At 40.3% G+C, this 16,966-nt stretch overlaps 2 protein-coding genes across 2 annotated transcripts in view; one reads left to right on the forward strand and one right to left on the reverse strand.

Moving 5' to 3' along the window:
* LOC117511449 (SUN domain-containing protein 3-like) overlaps positions 1 to 2,480 on the reverse strand; it is an 8,030-nt gene extending 5,550 nt beyond the window's left edge. Inside the window, exon 1 of the mRNA XM_034171473.1 lies at positions 2,432 to 2,480. Coding sequence (XP_034027364.1) covers positions 2,432 to 2,477 — 46 coding nt within the window. The 5' untranslated portion in view covers positions 2,478 to 2,480. The remainder of the gene's footprint in view (positions 1 to 2,431) is intronic.
* A 10,321-nt stretch (positions 2,481 to 12,801) lies between these two features.
* On the forward strand, positions 12,802 to 15,811 carry LOC117511608 (SUN domain-containing protein 2-like). The gene is made up of 6 exons (XM_034171576.1): positions 12,802 to 12,873; positions 13,509 to 13,587; positions 14,218 to 14,333; positions 14,460 to 14,633; positions 15,475 to 15,564; positions 15,679 to 15,811. Exons 1-6 carry the CDS (start codon positions 12,859 to 12,861, stop codon positions 15,790 to 15,792), a joined length of 588 nt encoding a protein of 195 aa, XP_034027467.1. The 5' UTR covers positions 12,802 to 12,858; the 3' UTR covers positions 15,793 to 15,811.
* Positions 15,812 to 16,966: the final 1,155 nt, after the last annotated feature.

Consider the following 16,966-nt stretch of genomic DNA (forward strand, 5'->3'; position numbering starts at 1 on the left):
GGTCACTTTGCTAATTTACACTGCAATATGCCACGCTACAGACACTAAAAACATTTAGAAAAATATATTTCCTAAATTCTGGTACACAGGGAACAGAAATACAGGCGTCGAGAATTGAGAACATTCACTTTCAAAATCGCCTTTTTTACTATATTTCAATGCAGAGACTGCAAACATGGCCAATAGTGGATCATTTTAAAAATTGTCTAAAGTTGTTCAGAACGTTTTATGGAGTGAAAAAATGTTATGGGTCCACGTTTTTATGATTGTTCTTCACTTCTGGAAAGTTTCATGAAATCCAGCCAACTTCTGTTTTTCTGCATGATTTCCTCTGAGACAGATCATTAAATGTTTGAATAATTTACCTGTTGTGTTGTGAAGTGACGATCAGGCGGCTGATTAACTCTCAAAATCCACGAAAAATCCTCAAACCGCAACTTCGTCTGACGTTAAGAACCAAATTCTCACTTCACCAGTCAAATAACTTATCAGTTAATATGAATAAAACCGTCAGACTGAGAGATAAAACACAGACTGCTGCAGGTTTAAACACACACACTGCCACACAAACTACAGACTGACTCAAACTAAAGTGAAACTGCACAAAGAACAAAAGCATAAAGCATAAAGTAACACACGTGACGTCACAAAGAGAGGCACTTCCGGTCAAACGTTGACATGGTCAGATATGACAGGTGTTGTGCCGAATTCAGCACCCCTGCTTCGCGGGAACGCGCATTTGAACCTCGTCGCCGTAAACTCACATTTAACAGCACAGATACGCAGCTTGCGCCGAAAAAATGTACACAAATCAGTATGATTCTTATTCTGTGTCACGTTGTCTCCAGATATGTGGGAGTGAAGAGAATATGTTCACATTTACGAGCACTAATTGGCTGCTTTTAGTCAGAACGAAGCGTCTGCTATTATATTTATTCTATGACGTTTCATCAAATGATGGTGTTTGTTTTAGTGTTTATTTGTTAAAATGATTTTAATTTTATTCACTGACGTTATGAATGAATATGCAGCTTGAATCACTGTGGAACGTTTGAGGACCCTGTTGAAATTAACGTCCATTCCTACTGTCTGTATATGTATTATATCTGTATATAATATATTAATTTATTTAGAGTATCCTAATCATCATCAGAATTATTATTATTATTGTTGTTGTTGTCATAAAAATGTACACAAAACAATGGTTGTCATTCTATGTTACTTAATTTCCAAATACAACACAAAAGTGAAAAGAACGTGTATTTTTGGAAGTGTGTGAAATATATTTTCTGTCTAATTAGTTACATGGAAACAGATTTATTGGAGGGGAAGGGGGAGAGCAGTGGCGGTTCTACAATGAATTACTCCCCGGGTGAGACCCCCTTTGAGCAAAACCACCCAAAAAAACCCACAAAATTTTGCACAAACAGCCATTTTTAAAAATTATTTTATTTATTTATTTTTAGATTTTAGAAGTGCCCCTGAAATTGCAATTGAAATTGACATCAAAAGACAGCAGGCTACAATGTAACGCTTATCCATTGATTGCAAGTTTGAATAAACACACCCTGACATGCTAAATGTCTGATATTAGACACTTTAGTAATCTGTCTTTCAGGCAGCAACAATTAGCTCTTTATTAATGTGCATATTTGTCTCAACATTTAGCTAAATATGTAACTTGATGTTTGTAAATATTGAGCTAAATGTGAAACTACTGAGCATTAACTAATCTACTGTAAATAAAGTTTTAGGTTTGACAGAAATGTGACACTGTAGTGTTTTTCCTTTTTTTCTTCCTAGTTTTTGGTCTTCATCTGTGGGTCAAAAGAAAATCTAAACTGAAATGTTACCAGCATTCCCATGTCAATGAAATCAAATGTGATTCTTTTTCTCCATCAAATAAACCAGTTAATTATGAAGATAAGCCTCATTTTAAATGTCATCATTTTTATTATTATTATCTTTTCTGTGTCTTTGGCCTCCTTAGTCAAATTGACCATGGATTTTAGCATCCTTAAAGTACATAAAACATAAAAAGTAGGTGTCATGTAGGATATTTTTTGGGGGGGTGTATTTTACAGCAAGCCAATCTGCCATGAAATGCACCCCCTCGTATCCCCCTGGAAGGTGCCACATTGATGAAATTTGTTGTATCTGTCAGTATATGTGCTATAAATGTACTCTTAAAAGCATTTCACGCTGGGACTAACAGAAGGATAAGAGCGACGCCTTCTATCGATAACGACCAATCAGGTAACGCGATACAACACCTCCTTTGGCCCGCTTCGAATTGCGTCGTGCGTCGTCATGACGTGTACACAATGCAGTAAAAACTAAGGGCACAGAAAACAAACTCTGCTGGCTGCAGCAGCTCCTCTGTCTTCTCTCACAAATGTATTTAAATACAGTCCATAAAAGTCCTACTCACAGACTGATTGACAGGACATGTCCACATCAAGTATAACTCCAGACATCTCCACTCACAGACGGTTCCTTCGCACGCGCATCTCGCACGCGCATCTCGCGGTCAAAGTAGGATAGATAAACTAGCAGAACTCAGAGCACAGACCTGCAGCTCAGCACAAGAAGAGAAATCAGAGTGCACAGCCAAACTGCACTCTATTCCTCTGTGCAGAGAACCTGCAGGCTGCGTTCTCACCTTCTCTCTGCCCCCTGCTGCGCGCACCTGACGCAGAAATCCCTGCGTCGTCATGACGCCACAGGAAGCAACTGGGAGCAGCCCCGGTGTGAAAGGGGCTTTAGAGATTGTGCTCATGAAGTATTTTGGACCTGTTGGTGCAGTATGACAGCAATAATAAAGAGCTGAAACTTGAGATTGATTTTTCAGTTTTAGTATGTTTGACAAACTCCCAATTTTCTTGTTTACCATATAATAAAACAGTTATAGACTTTTAATTTCGGTGTACCCGTGATTATGCGGACCTGGTCAGGATGGGGTTCATCTCAAGGCCTCGGTGAACTAATTGTATAAAGTTAAACTGTCTTGTAAGTATAACGCCACTTTAAACACAAGAAATACAATATTAAAATAAGTAATTAAGCCATTATATGAAAACCTTCATCAATGTGATGCCTTCCAGGGGGAGATAGGAGGTGGTGCATTTCATTGCAGTCTGACTTGCTGTAAAATGCACCCCCCCAAAAATATCCTTCTGTTAGTCCCAGATCAACAGTAGGAAAATCACACATGCACATGCGTGCACATACTCGTGCACGCATACTCGTGCACGAGTATAACATACCATTCAACGAGCCGCCTCGTTGAATGGTATGTTCCAGCTTTCACCTCATGAAATATTCGGACCATTGAACTCATAAACATTCATTATTTGTATAATATACTAATATATACATATTTGTATAATATACTTGCCGAGGATGGTACAACAAAGCACAGACTTATTTCCATCACGGTCCCGATGACAAAACAGAAAAACAAACAATAAAGACAAAAAACAAAGCAAAAACCAAATGCTTTAAAATGGCTACAAAGCCATCTATATACACAAATTAATGAAAGACAAAATTATTATGACACCTCTCTCTCTCACACACACACACACACACACACACACACACACACACACACACACACACACACACACACACACACACACACACACATACACACACACAACTGTTGTCATGATATTGATATAACAATATGTACCAAAGTTCACTGCACATATTGTCCCTGGTGACAGTGCTACAATGGGGCCATGAACGTTGGCATATATCGTTGTGGCGACAATATGTGCTGTAACATACAGGCCCTGGGTCTTCACTCACCACCACTTTGTCAGTTTATCAGTGTGGTACCTGGCTCTGTATGTTTGTTCTGTAAATTCTGTAAATTTCACTGATACTTACTGGACTGGTAAGCATTGAAAGCCGAGATAGACATGTCCAAACTTGTCCTCTGACACGCCGAAACGGAGGTGTTCCTTTGTCTCGCTTCCAAAGCGAATCGGTCGTGACGCGCGAAGCCTCCGCGCGGCTTTCCATGACAAAATCTCTTGTTAAAAGTGAAATCTGTCGGAAAATGGCTGATGTCCAGCTCTTGTGATAACCAGAGAAAGAGCACACGACGGTCTCGTATCCACAGAGCCATCAGCTCAGAAATGGTCCGGTGGCTTGTGCCGCGTCGTCGCAGCTTGGAGCGCGGCGCGCTGAGCGTCCTTAAAGGGGTCCTTAAAGCTGTACTAACAGACCTTATTCTTTGTGAAGCCCATAAAATTTTCACCGAAAGCCAGATAAATTTTTCGAATAGTTTCCAGGTGCCAGTCTCTAACAGCTTCTGAAAAAATTCTGATGGAAAAAAAAAACCCAAATCATTCCGCCATTTCCAGACAATGAAAATCCGACGACGGGGCGGGACCACTCCTTCCACAAGGCGTGCTCACAGGCGAACGACGTCACCGACAGGCGTGGAAAAACTCACGCATGCGCACAAGGGTTCAAGCTTGTCTGACGTGAAAACATATGAATCAAATCCATATAGTTTAAAAAAAATAATAAAAAGGTACGATACTTTATGGACAGACCTTGTAGTCCTTGCTTGGGATTGGATCAGTTGCCATAAGAACCACCCAGGAAGAACCAAGATAACATTAATGCAAACTTTATACCTGCCTGTCGGTTACGAATGATGCAACCGACAGGCGTGAAAAACTCACGCATGCGCACGAAGGTTCAAGCTTGGCTGATGCAAGCGCACATGATTCAAATCCATATAGTTTTTGCAAAAAATAAAAAGGTCGGATAGTTTTCTAACAGGCCTCGTATTTAACGGTATTAATATTCGTGTTTACATTATGAATATGTACGTATATGTACGTTATGTATTAAAATAGTGGTATTTAATTTGGCGACCTTGTTTAACTCGTGAAATTTGCATAATAAATCCCACGTGAATATTTGCACCTTTACAGTATTTGCAACAGGAAGGAGAAGCTCCCTTTATTTCTCAGCTTATACATACAAACATGTTTTTACAAACCAGACAAGTGTAACTGTGTGTCTACATGGGTATTTACAAGCCTACTAATCTATTTGACATCAGAGGAGGATAGGGACCAGGGAGCAAAAATTCTCAACCCCCATGGGAAAAGTTTATCTAGCAGTTTCCCCTTTCATCACTTAAGGGATTACTCTGGCAGAGGAAATTGAAACTTGAGGGTGTGTGATAATAGCTCTGTAACAGTTAGTGCTTGTTGCTTATTATCAATGAAAAGAAAATACATAACGTTGATATCCAGATCAGAAAAAAATCAGCAGAAAAAAATCAGAATTCTCGGGGGGGGCCCCTGAACCCCTGAACCCCCTCTATATACGGCCATGAATGGCACCCTCAAACCACCGTCCCTGATCTGAATGGATGCGATTTGGCACCCCAAACTTATAGAACCACTCCCGGGTGATCACTTGGGCGACAGTAGAAGCCTGTTGATCCAGAGTGGGAACAGCCATGGTGTACTTAGTGAATACATCCGTCATGACAAGAACATTCTCGATCCCACTACGGGTCGGTTCCAGCAGTGTAAAATCCATAGCCACTATCTCATTAGGCCGGTAAGCAAGCAGATGCCCCATATAACTGTGGGGCACTGGTGCAGAATCTTTAGCCACTTGACACCTTTCGCAGTGCCTCTGACCATGACTGCGTTTTTGCCTGATCCTGATTGTACCTCTGCTCTGCTGCTTGATGACATGTGTACCAAACCAGAGCCTGGAATAAAGATCATGTTTTCTCCTACACTTAAGGCTAGTCTGGGAGTTTGCATTGCGGGTCCAGCCGCCATGGTAGATGGGCTCCCGCCCACCCTGATATTTTGAAGCTGTGTAACAATTAATTTAATTTTGCTGAGTTTCATCATAATGACATAAAATTATTTTCACAATTAGACGTCTTAATACAGTCCAGGTTATATGATCGGTTGATTCTACTGTTCATTCATAACCAGGGGTGCATTTGTTTTTTTCCTCTTTCCCTTTTTGTGACAACCAATCACAGCTGTTAGAAGACTTCCTCATACCTAGCAACAGGGTCAAACCTGCCTCTTCACAAAGATAAAAGTTTCTGTCCCCCTTGCTCAGAGTTGCTCTCAGACACTTCCTGGATCACTCTTAAGGTTCCTTGCTCTCTGAGAGGACTCTGAGATTCTATGTGAATATGGGCCCAGGTTTCTCTGATGAGAAGTTCACAGGATATGAGGATTGTCACAGGGATCTGGGTTGTGAGGAACACATGACCGCCACAGAAATAGCCAACCAAAATTCAAACACGATTCTAGGACACGACAAAAAGGTAATAGGACTTGATTTTACAGAACAAACATACAGAGCCAGGTACCACACTGATAAACTGACAAAGTGGTGGTGAGTGAAGACCCAGGGCCTGTATGTTACAGCACATATTGTCGCCACAACGATATATGCCAACGTTCATGGCCCCATTGTAGCACTGTCACCAGGGACAATATGTGCCAGGTGTGTTACGACATACAATCTACAGCACCAGCGACAATATGTGCAGTGAACTTTGGTACATATTGTTATATCAATATCATGACAACAGTTGTGTGTGTGTGTGTGTGTGTGTGTGTGGTGTGTGTGTGTGTGTGTGTGTGTGTGTGTGTGTGTGTGTGTGTGTGTGTGTGTGTGTGTGTGTGTGTGTGTGTGTGTGTGTGTGTGTGTGTGTGTGAGAGAGAGAGAGAGGTGTCATAATAATTTTGTCTTTCATTAATTTGTGTATATAGATGGCTTTGTAGCCATTTTAAAGCATTTGGTTTTTGCTTTGTTTTTTGTCTTTATTGTTTGTTTTTCTGTTTTGTCATCGGGACCGTGATGGAAATAAGTCTGTGCTTTGTTGTACCATCCTCGGCAAGTATATTATACAAATATGTATATATTAGTATATTATACAAATAATGAATGTTTATGAGTTCAATGGTACGAATATTTCATGAGGTGAAAGCTGGAACATACCATTCAACGAGGCGGCTCGTTGAATGGTATGTTATACTCGTGCACGAGTATGCGTGCACGAGTATGTGCATGCATGTGCATGTGTGATTTTCCTACTGTTGATCTGGGACTAACAGAAGGATATTTTTGGGGGGGTGCATTTTACAGCAAGTCAGACTGCAATGAAATGCACCACCTCCTATCTCCCCCTGGAAGGCATCACATTGATGAAGGTTTTCATATAATGGCTTAATTACTTATTTTAATATTGTATTTCTTGTGTTTAAAGTGGCGTTATACTTACAAGACAGTTTAACTTTATACAATTAGTTCACCGAGGCCTTGAGATGAACCCCATCCTGACCAGGTCCGCATAATCACAGGTACACCGAAATTAAAAGTCTATAACTGTTTTATTATATGGTAAACAAGAAAATTGGGAGTTTGTCAAACATACTAAAACTGAAAAATCAATCTCAAGTTTCAGCTCTTTATTATTGCTGTCATACTGCACCAACAGGTCCAAAATACTTCATGAGCACAATCTCTAAAGCCCCTTTCACACCGGGGCTGCTCCCAGTTGCTTCCTGTGGCGTCATGACGACGCAGGGATTTCTGCGTCAGGTGCGCGCAGCAGGGGGCAGAGAGAAGGTGAGAACGCAGCCTGCAGGTTCTCTGCACAGAGGAATAGAGTGCAGTTTGGCTGTGCACTCTGATTTCTCTTCTTGTGCTGAGCTGCAGGTCTGTGCTCTGAGTTCTGTTAGTTTATCTATCCTACTTTGACCGCGAGATGCGCGTGCGAGATGCGCGTGCGAGATGCGCGTGCGAGATGCGCGTGCGAGATGCGCGTGCGAGTCTGTGAGTGGAGATGTCTGGAGTTATACTTGATGTGGACATGTCCTGTCAATCAGTCTGTGAGTAGGACTTTTATGGACTGTATTTAAATACATTTGTGAGAGAAGACTGAGGAGCTGCTGCAGCCAGCAGAGTTTGTTTTCTGTGCCCTTAGTTTTTACTGCATTGTGTACACGTCATGACGGCGCACGACGCAACTCGAAGCGGGCCAAAGGAGGTGTTGTATCGCGTTATCTGATTGGTCGTTATCGATAGAAGGCGTCGCTCTTATCCTTCTGTTAGTCCCAGCGTGAAATGCTTTTAAGAGTACATTTATAGCACATATACTGACAGATACAACAAATTTCATCAATGTGGCACCTTCCAGGGGGGAGATACGAGGGGGTGCATTTCATGGCAGATTGGCTTGCTGTAAAATACACCCCCCCAAAAAATATCCTACATGACACCTACTTTTTATGTTTTATGTACTTTAAGGATGCTAAAATCCATGGTCAATTTGACTAAGGAGGCCAAAGACACAGAAAAGATAATAATAATAATACAAATGATGACATTTAAAATGAGGCTTATCTTCATAATTAACTGGTTTATTTGATGGAGAAAAAGAATCACATTTGATTTCATTGACATGAGAATGCTGGTGTTTGTTGTGATTTGGCGATATATAAAAAAATTGATTGATTGATTGATTGATTTCAGTTTAGATTTTCTTTTGACCCACAGATGAAGACCAAAGACTAGGAAGAAAAAAAGGAAAAACACTACAGTGTCACATTTCTGTCAAACCTAAAACTTTATTTAGATTAGTTAATGCTCAGTATTTTCACATTTAACTGAATATTTACAAACATCAAGTTACATATTTAGCTAAATGTTGAGACAAATATGCACATTAATAAAGAGCTAATTGTTTCTGCCTGAAAGACAGATTACTAAAGTGTCTAATATCAGACATTTAGCATGTCAGGGTGTGTTTATTCAAACTTGCAATCAATGGATAAGCGTTACATTGTAGCCTGCTGTCTTTTGATGTCAATTTCAATTGCAATTTCAGGGGCACTTCTAAAATCTAAAAATGAATTAAAAAAAATAATTTTTAAAAATGGCTGTTTGTGCAAAATTTTGTGGGTTTTTTTGGGTGGTTTTGCTCAAAGGGGGTCTCACCCGGGGAGTAATTCGTTGTAGAACCGCCACTGCTCTCCCCCTTCCCCTCCAATAAATCTGTTTCCATGTAACTAATTAGACAGAAAATATATTTCACACACTTCCAAAAATACACGTTCTTTTCACTTTTGTGTTGTATTTGGAAATTAAGTAACATAGAATGACAACCATTGTTTTGTGTACATTTTTATGACAACAACAACAATAATAATAATAATTCTGATGATGATTAGGATACTCTAAATAAATTAATATATTATATACAGATATAATACATATACAGACAGTAGGAATGGACGTTAATTTCAACAGGGTCCTCAAACGTTCCACAGTGATTCAAGCTGCATATTCATTCATAACGTCAGTGAATAAAATTAAAATCATTTTAACAAATAAACACTAAAACAAACACCATCATTTGATGAAACGTCATAGAATAAATATAATAGCAGACGCTTCGTTCTGACTAAAAGCAGCCAATTAGTGCTCGTAAATGTGAACATATTCTCTTCACTCCCACATATCTGGAGACAACGTGACACAGAATAAGAATCATACTGATTTGTGTGCATTTTTTCGGCGCAAGCTGCGTATCTGTGCTGTTAAATGTGAGTTTACGGCGACGAGGTTCAAATGCGCGTTCCCGCGAAGCAGGGGTGCTGAATTCGGCACAACACCTGTCATATCTGACCATGTCAACGTTTGACCGGAAGTGCCTCTCTTTGTGACGTCACGTGTGTTACTTTATGCTTTATGCTTTTGTTCTTTGTGCAGTTTCACTTTAGTTTGAGTCAGTCTGTAGTTTGTGTGGCAGTGTGTGTGTTTAAACCTGCAGCAGTCTGTGTTTTATCTCTCAGTCTGACGGTTTTATTCATATTAACTGATAAGTTATTTGACTGGTGAAGTGAGAATTTGGTTCTTAACGTCAGACGAAGTTGCGGTTTGAGGATTTTTCGTGGATTTTGAGAGTTAATCAGCCGCCTGATCGTCACTTCACAACACAACAGGTAAATTATTCAAACATTTAATGATCTGTCTCAGAGGAAATCATGCAGAAAAACAGAAGTTGGCTGGATTTCATGAAACTTTCCAGAAGTGAAGAACAATCATAAAAACGTGGACCCATAACATTTTTTCAGCCAATAAAACTTTAGACAATTTTTAAAATGATCCACTATTGGCCATGTTTGCAGTCTCTGCATTGAAATATAGTAAAAAAAAAAAAGGCGATTTTGAAAGTGAATGTTCTCAATTCTCGACGCCTGTATTTCTGTTCCCTGTGTACCAGAATTTAGGAAATATATTTTTCTAAATGTTTTTAGTGTCTGTAGCGTGGCATATTGCAGTGTAAATTAGCAAAGTGACCTTTTTCTGACAGAATGTCAAATTCTCCAGTTACTGTCTGAAAGGAAATTATGGTGTGTGTGTGTGTGTGTGTGTGTGTGTGTGTGTGTGTGTGTGTGTGTGTGTGTGTGTGTGTGTGTGTGTGTGTGTGTGTGTGTGTGTGTGTGACCGACTCCGATTTTGATGAAATTTTCACCAAATATCCTTCAAGTAGATTGATTTAGGAATGACAAAGTTAGTTTTTCCATGAGGCAAAATTTTACTTGAATTTTGGTCAGTTCAAAATTTAATGTCAAAAAGGCCTCAGATTGTGTTACTATAAAAATATAGCAAAAATGACCAACTTTGACATATCGATTCTCAATTCTCAACAGGTAGACAAAAAAGTGAGTGTGATTCCTCATATGGGGTGCCAGTGACCTTCAAAAACCACTGTTTGTTCTGTGGCATATTTCCTTATATTTCTGTAATTGACACTTTTTAAATCCTATATAATGCAGCAGATAAGAGAATATTTAGAGCAGAATCCTGCAAATGATGATACAAGCATCAAATTCGGCACAAATGCTCCTTAGACATTGCTATTTTAAAATAACCAATGAGACACCTGAATTTTCAATAGGCAGCCAGGTAGCGGTCAATTGAAGAATTACACAGGCATCAAACTTTAAAATGCTCCAATCATGTTGAAAACTACACCACATTATTTGTCTGATAATAAAGATTCCAAAAAGGTATAGTTTGGACTATCTATGACTGAATTCCATTGAGTTATGGGGTAAAACAGCAAAAATGGTGAGAAAGGTCAATTTCAGTTTGTACAGGGGTCAAAAGTTAAAGTTGCTCCAATTTTGGTAAAAAATTATGCAAATTATTGGTTGAGTTAATCACATTTTTTTAAAGGAATAGTTTGCGCCGTTATGCTTGGTTATCATCTTACAGGGTAACATATGTCACATGTCATAGAATCCAGTGGACGTCGACCTTGTTTGACCTTTACTTTGGACACCAAGCATTCAACACTGTCAAAACTATTCCATTTATTTATCTGTGTCTCATGTCAAGATGTTTGCTCATTGTGTGTTGTTGACTGTCTGAACCCACAAACTGTGTAAATTTGACTGAAATGCAGTCTTTGTGATTATTTTCTGTCTCTCCAGTCATGGCCTGTAGAAGTGCCCGTCTGCTTGCGATGGGCTACTATGTTTATGATGAAGACACTGAGTCCTACAAGAGGACCGTTTGTTACAGAGAGACCCTGGTCAGGTACGTGATCTGCTTCTGTGGCTCTAACTTTAACTCTGATATTCTTTTGGCACTCTGTTTCTTTTCTTTGTCCTCATTATAATTCCTTATGTTGTGTATCCGTGTTTCTCTGTCGCCCCTTCCAGGAATTTCAAGAAGAGGAGGGACACTCATCGTACGGCCGTCAGCCACAACGCCAGCAGTGATTCTGCTGACGTCATGACCAACCTTAACCAGTATGACGATGACCTGGAATCATCTTCCTGTGAAGGTCACTCACAGGCAGACACACACACGCACACACACACACACACACACACACACGCACACACACACACACACACACGCACGTACGCACGCACGCAGCACGCACACACACACACACACACACCTGAATCATTATTATTATTATTATTATTATTATTATTATTATTATATTATTATTATTATTATTGTTGTTGTTGTTAGTAGTATTTTGTGACATTTTAAACTTTATTACAATACTAAAAATCCAAGAGTTTTTTCTTGTTTATTTTGAATGGCCTCTCATGGCCCTCCTGCAGTACCTTCTCGGTCCACCAGAGGGCAGTGGCCGACACACTGGGGACATAGTACAGAGTCCTGTGACACTGAGAGGTCTCTCTGTGTGGTTTCTTTGACAGGTGGGGACTCACTCCTCCACAAACCGGACCCCACCAGGAGGAAACCAGCAGCCTCCACCAGCTCCACTGATGCTCCACGTCATGGATTTGGTGCCAGGATTTGGATTATTGCCTTCACTTTGATGGGTGAGTGTGAGCCAATCAGCTTCCATCTCAGGTGCATCCTGTGCTTCCTTGATGAATTGTGTTTGGTGATTGGATGTGTTGGATGATTTTTAGCAGCTTGGTGGATTCAGCAGATGTTTGCTTTCTCCTCCCTGTTTTTTTTTTCCAGCTCTTTGGCACCTCCTGCCCACAGTGCCCAGCTTCCACATGATCGGTTCAGCTGTCACTCATCCTGGTGACCTCAGCACCACCAAGGCTCCATCTGTGAAGGTAGACTTCACCTGCAAACACCTGCAGCTCACTGCTGATTTGTGTGTTGGTTAAAGTCATGCAGATTAAATATAATTTATATTTTTAAGACAAGACTGTCTCTTCATATGTCTTGTTACTGTCCACCCACCCAAGCAGAGTCCATCTTCAGTAAGCTGGTCCTGGTCTTGACCACGTCGAGCTCAGCCCAGAGCTGAAAGAGGCTGCTGAGAGGTGGCTCATGGACCGAATCAAGGTACGTGGATATACATGTTGTGTCCATACCCGGGTGGATCTGTAAATTGACACATTTTAAAGTAAAAACACCAAATTTGCACACACATTGTTTTAGATATCATGCCAAGCTCAGTTTTATTAATTTATTTTTTTTTTTTTAAATCAATGTAATTGTGGCTGGAATGGATTCAGAGTGTCAGACAACAACACTTCATTAGTCTCTGTATGACATCTACTACTATAAGCAACAGATTCATCATCATGACAGCAGCCTGTACTCAAAGTTCTTGAAATGGACCAATATCTCCACCTGGTGGAGATTTAGCATTAATGCAGGTACAATACAGTTTCACCAAGAGCTCTAGTTTAGTAAAAGACAGATCATTTTGAAGATCTTCTGGACCTGCATGGTGGCTGTCTCAGATTTTGCTATTTGCTGAAGATGAAAACTGAATTTGAAATTATCTTCTTCTTCTTAAATATCAAACAATGTGTGTGCAAAATTTGGTCCTGTTACCATAAAACGCACAAATCTTAGTCATTCATTTCTTGTGTGGGTTAGCGACGTAGGGATGGGACGAAGTGTAATTTTAAACTTTGTGTGTGTGTGTGTGTGCACATTTGGTCATTTATTGTATGTTGTATATTTTTCAGGAGCAACGTGAGGCTGATCAGCGGCGCTGTGAACGCCCGATTGCAGACAGAATGGCTGACTTTGCTCTGGAGCCTCTAGGTTGGATTACCCCCCCCAAAATATCTGAGTCATGCGACTTCATTCTTCAGTATTTCAAAATATCTGTTTTCATGCCACACTGAAATATTAAAATAAGAATAGAAACGTATCAATATTCCAAAGTCATAGTTCATTAAAATACATCAAAATATGCCTAAACACTCGTTTATTACCTCGCGTGCGAGTTGCCCTGTTAGCGTCCGTATAGCCCCTATGTTACAGAGCTGGATCGAGTCTAAAAGTACATTTTAGGGGTTTATTCCAGTGATACTTTCCAGCTGTGGACATGCTCCATATTTGACCATTTCCCAGATGTACTGGAACAATTGCAGGTGTTTTTATAGCAAATCAGGATAAACAAAAAAGCGACATTAATATCGCTCACTTTCCTTCTAAGTTACACCTGCAATAACGTATCGATGTGTTTTCATGAGCTTTAACTGAGCTCTTCATATCTTCATGTGAGCGGGCCCCCTCATGGAGGCCACCATGTTGGTACAGTAGCCCAGAAGGGACATACTTACCCAGTACAGTGAATTTCTCAGCACACCTGGAATATTGAAGGGTTGCTAACATGAAGGCTAACGCATTTACATTAAATCAATGTTGTTGTTTTTTAATCCTCTGTAGGTGCCACTGTGGTCCAGTCCAGATCGTCTGAGACCCACCACTCTCAGTCCACGTGCAGGACCCTCTTTGGATTTTCTCTGTGGTGTCGCTCTCAGAGTCCACGAGTTGCCATTCAGGTATATTTATTTATTTATTTGAAAATTTTGTTTCGTGTTTCACTCTGTCTGTGTCTCTGAAGATCTTCTTGTCACGATTATCGATTATTTGCTGCTGGGTCTAAATGGTTCTTTGTCTTCTTTCAGGGCTTCCCGGAGCTGCTCCCGGGGAGGTGCTGGCCGTTTCAGGGTCATCAGGGGACTCTGGTCGTCGCTCTGTCGCACCCCGTCAGGATGAGTCACGTGACTTTGGACCACCTGCCGAGCTACAGCTCCCCCAGTGGACGCATTGACTCGGCTCCCAAAGATTTTGAGATCTATGTGAGTGATCACGATCTAGAAAAGAAGCGTGGAACTCCATGACTGATTTATTTACCAACGGAAATGTTCATTTTTTCCGTCTCTAGGATATCCTGTTAATGCATCACTGAGTAACTTGATATGTAACCGATCTGTTGGAACCCTGTTTAATTCACAGACGTACTAAAGCGGCGCCATCAGATGGCAAAAAGTTTGACACTTTTGGCTGCTGACAAAATTTGGAAAATTGCGGCTGGTATGCTATGCTAACGCTTAATCCAACCCTGAATATACTGTCGACAGCATTATTGTGATTTAGGGGAGGTGATGGTCTAGTGGTTAAGGTGTTGGGCTTGAGTCTAGAAGATCATGGGTTCAAATCCCCACCTGACTGGAAAATCACTAAGGGCCCTTGGGCAAGGCCTTTAATCCCCTATTGCTCCCGCTGTGTAGTGAGTGCCTTGTATGGCAGCACTCTGACATCGGGGTGAATGTGAGGCATAATTGTAAAGTGCTTTGAGCGTCTGATGCAGATGGAAAAGCGCTATATAAATGCAGTCCTTTTACCATTTTCTTTTCATGAAAAGGAAAAACAAATTTGTTTTAAACTGCGAGTGACCTCAGAACACAGTGAGGTGCTTTCTTTAGATAGTTTAATGCTAATGCTCAAGCTAACAGGGGCCTAGCTTGGCGTTTAGCTAACATTCAGCAACTTTTCACTAGGAATTTTTTTTAGCTCTTGTTGTTGTGCTAATTAGCATGAGGGTTAGCTGCAGAGGTCTCTGTTCCACACGTTGTTTCTGCGTTTCTGGTCGGTCCCCACAAGTTTTATTTCTAACATGTTCCGCTCCGTCTTTCTCAGGGGATGGAGGACAAGGACGACGACGGGACTCTGCTGGGCAAGTTCACGTACGACCAGGACGGAGACCCGACACAGACGTTTGAGCTGCCTGTAAGTTTGAAGAAACATCTAAAGATCTGGTTGCACTTTGTTGTCTAGATATTTGAACTGCACACATCCTAACAGCACTTTTCTCTGCTCCTCTGTTCTTCTCTCCACCTGCAGAAACCCAGCGAGGTCCATCGCTACGTGTCCTTACGTGTGCTCAGCAACTGGGGTCACGCAGAGTACACGTGCGTGTACAGATTCCGTGTGCACGGAACGATGGACGTCACATGATGTTTGAAGCACAAGACTGTTTAAATCCTGTAAATAATAAATTGATTTAAATGAAGAAAAACTTGTTCTTTATTTCAGCCACTTTAAACAGAAGTTTAACTCCTTCTTGGCAAAACTGGAGCCTTTCTGACAAACTCCTCTGGACTCATATGAAGAAATAAAACAGGTTCCAGTAACTGAAGAGCTGCTGATACAAATCCCATCTGTGTCTTCATCAGTTAAAAAAAAAAAAAAACGTAGAAAAAAGTGACTCTGGTGTCAGATGAAAAGCCACCATGTAAAAGTTTTCCTTGACTGGATTTGGAACAATTTTGAGGCGGTTTACGAATAAGTAACCTTTAATAACAAAAATACTCTATAATATTTACAATCCTTCTCTGTCCCACTCTGTAAAGCTGGACAAGTGACGCAACACACAAAAGTTGCACAATATAGTTTCTCAAACAGCCACAAAAGCCTGTAACTCTTTTAGAGTCATCATGGGTTCTTGATGGCTTCCCTCACTGGTCTCTGTTCAACAGATTTACCAGTTTGATGGGTATCACACATAATTAGTGACTTAGAAATGTACATGTGTCCATCCCCTGACTTTAAAAGAAAACTGGCAGTAATTTAAAATAAATAAATAAACGTCAAAATACTTATAAGCTATGAAAATGAAAGCTGTGTAAAAAATGTAATTAATCAAAGGCTCATAAATTTTTCAATTGTTGTAATTAACCCCTTGAATTAAATCTGAAATTCTACACTACAAGCATGTTAGCTTCATTTTCATTTAAACTCCATTCTGGTCATGCACAAACTCTTGTTCAAATAAGGTGATTATTAAAGGGGTCTTTGTTGTGTTGAAGTCAGGTTTAACTACGTTTTATGTTTTCATGCGTTTAAGGTTTAGCGTTAAATATCTCGAAAGTCACACAATTCTGTGTGTTTTCAGACATTCTCCCGCTGTAATCGTCACTGAGGACAGACAAGGCTCATTTTAGACCTAGGTGACATATGTAACAGAAATAGTCCTCAAAGTGCATTGTGGTGGTTTACAGAGGCAACATTACAAAAATCTGAACACGGTCTAAGGGTGATTCTTAGACTACAGGCACTTATTATGTCCTTTGATCATATTGTATGAAAAACAGAAAAAAGGGGAAATTTCACACTTTTATAGTTATCTTTA

Source organism: Thalassophryne amazonica, chromosome 6 (genome assembly GCF_902500255.1).
Source record: "Thalassophryne amazonica chromosome 6, fThaAma1.1, whole genome shotgun sequence".
NCBI lineage: Eukaryota > Metazoa > Chordata > Actinopteri > Batrachoidiformes > Batrachoididae > Thalassophryne > Thalassophryne amazonica.

What these genes read in the sequence shown, in the direction of transcription:
- LOC117511608 (XM_034171576.1), top strand. An exon ending in CTTTGCTCTGGAGCCTCTAG is followed by an intron (nt 13,588 to 14,217) that starts GTTGGATTACCC and finishes AATCCTCTGTAG; the next exon opens with GTGCCACTGTGGTCCAGTCC. An exon ending in GTCCACGAGTTGCCATTCAG is followed by an intron (nt 14,334 to 14,459) that starts GTATATTTATTT and finishes GTCTTCTTTCAG; the next exon opens with GGCTTCCCGGAGCTGCTCCC.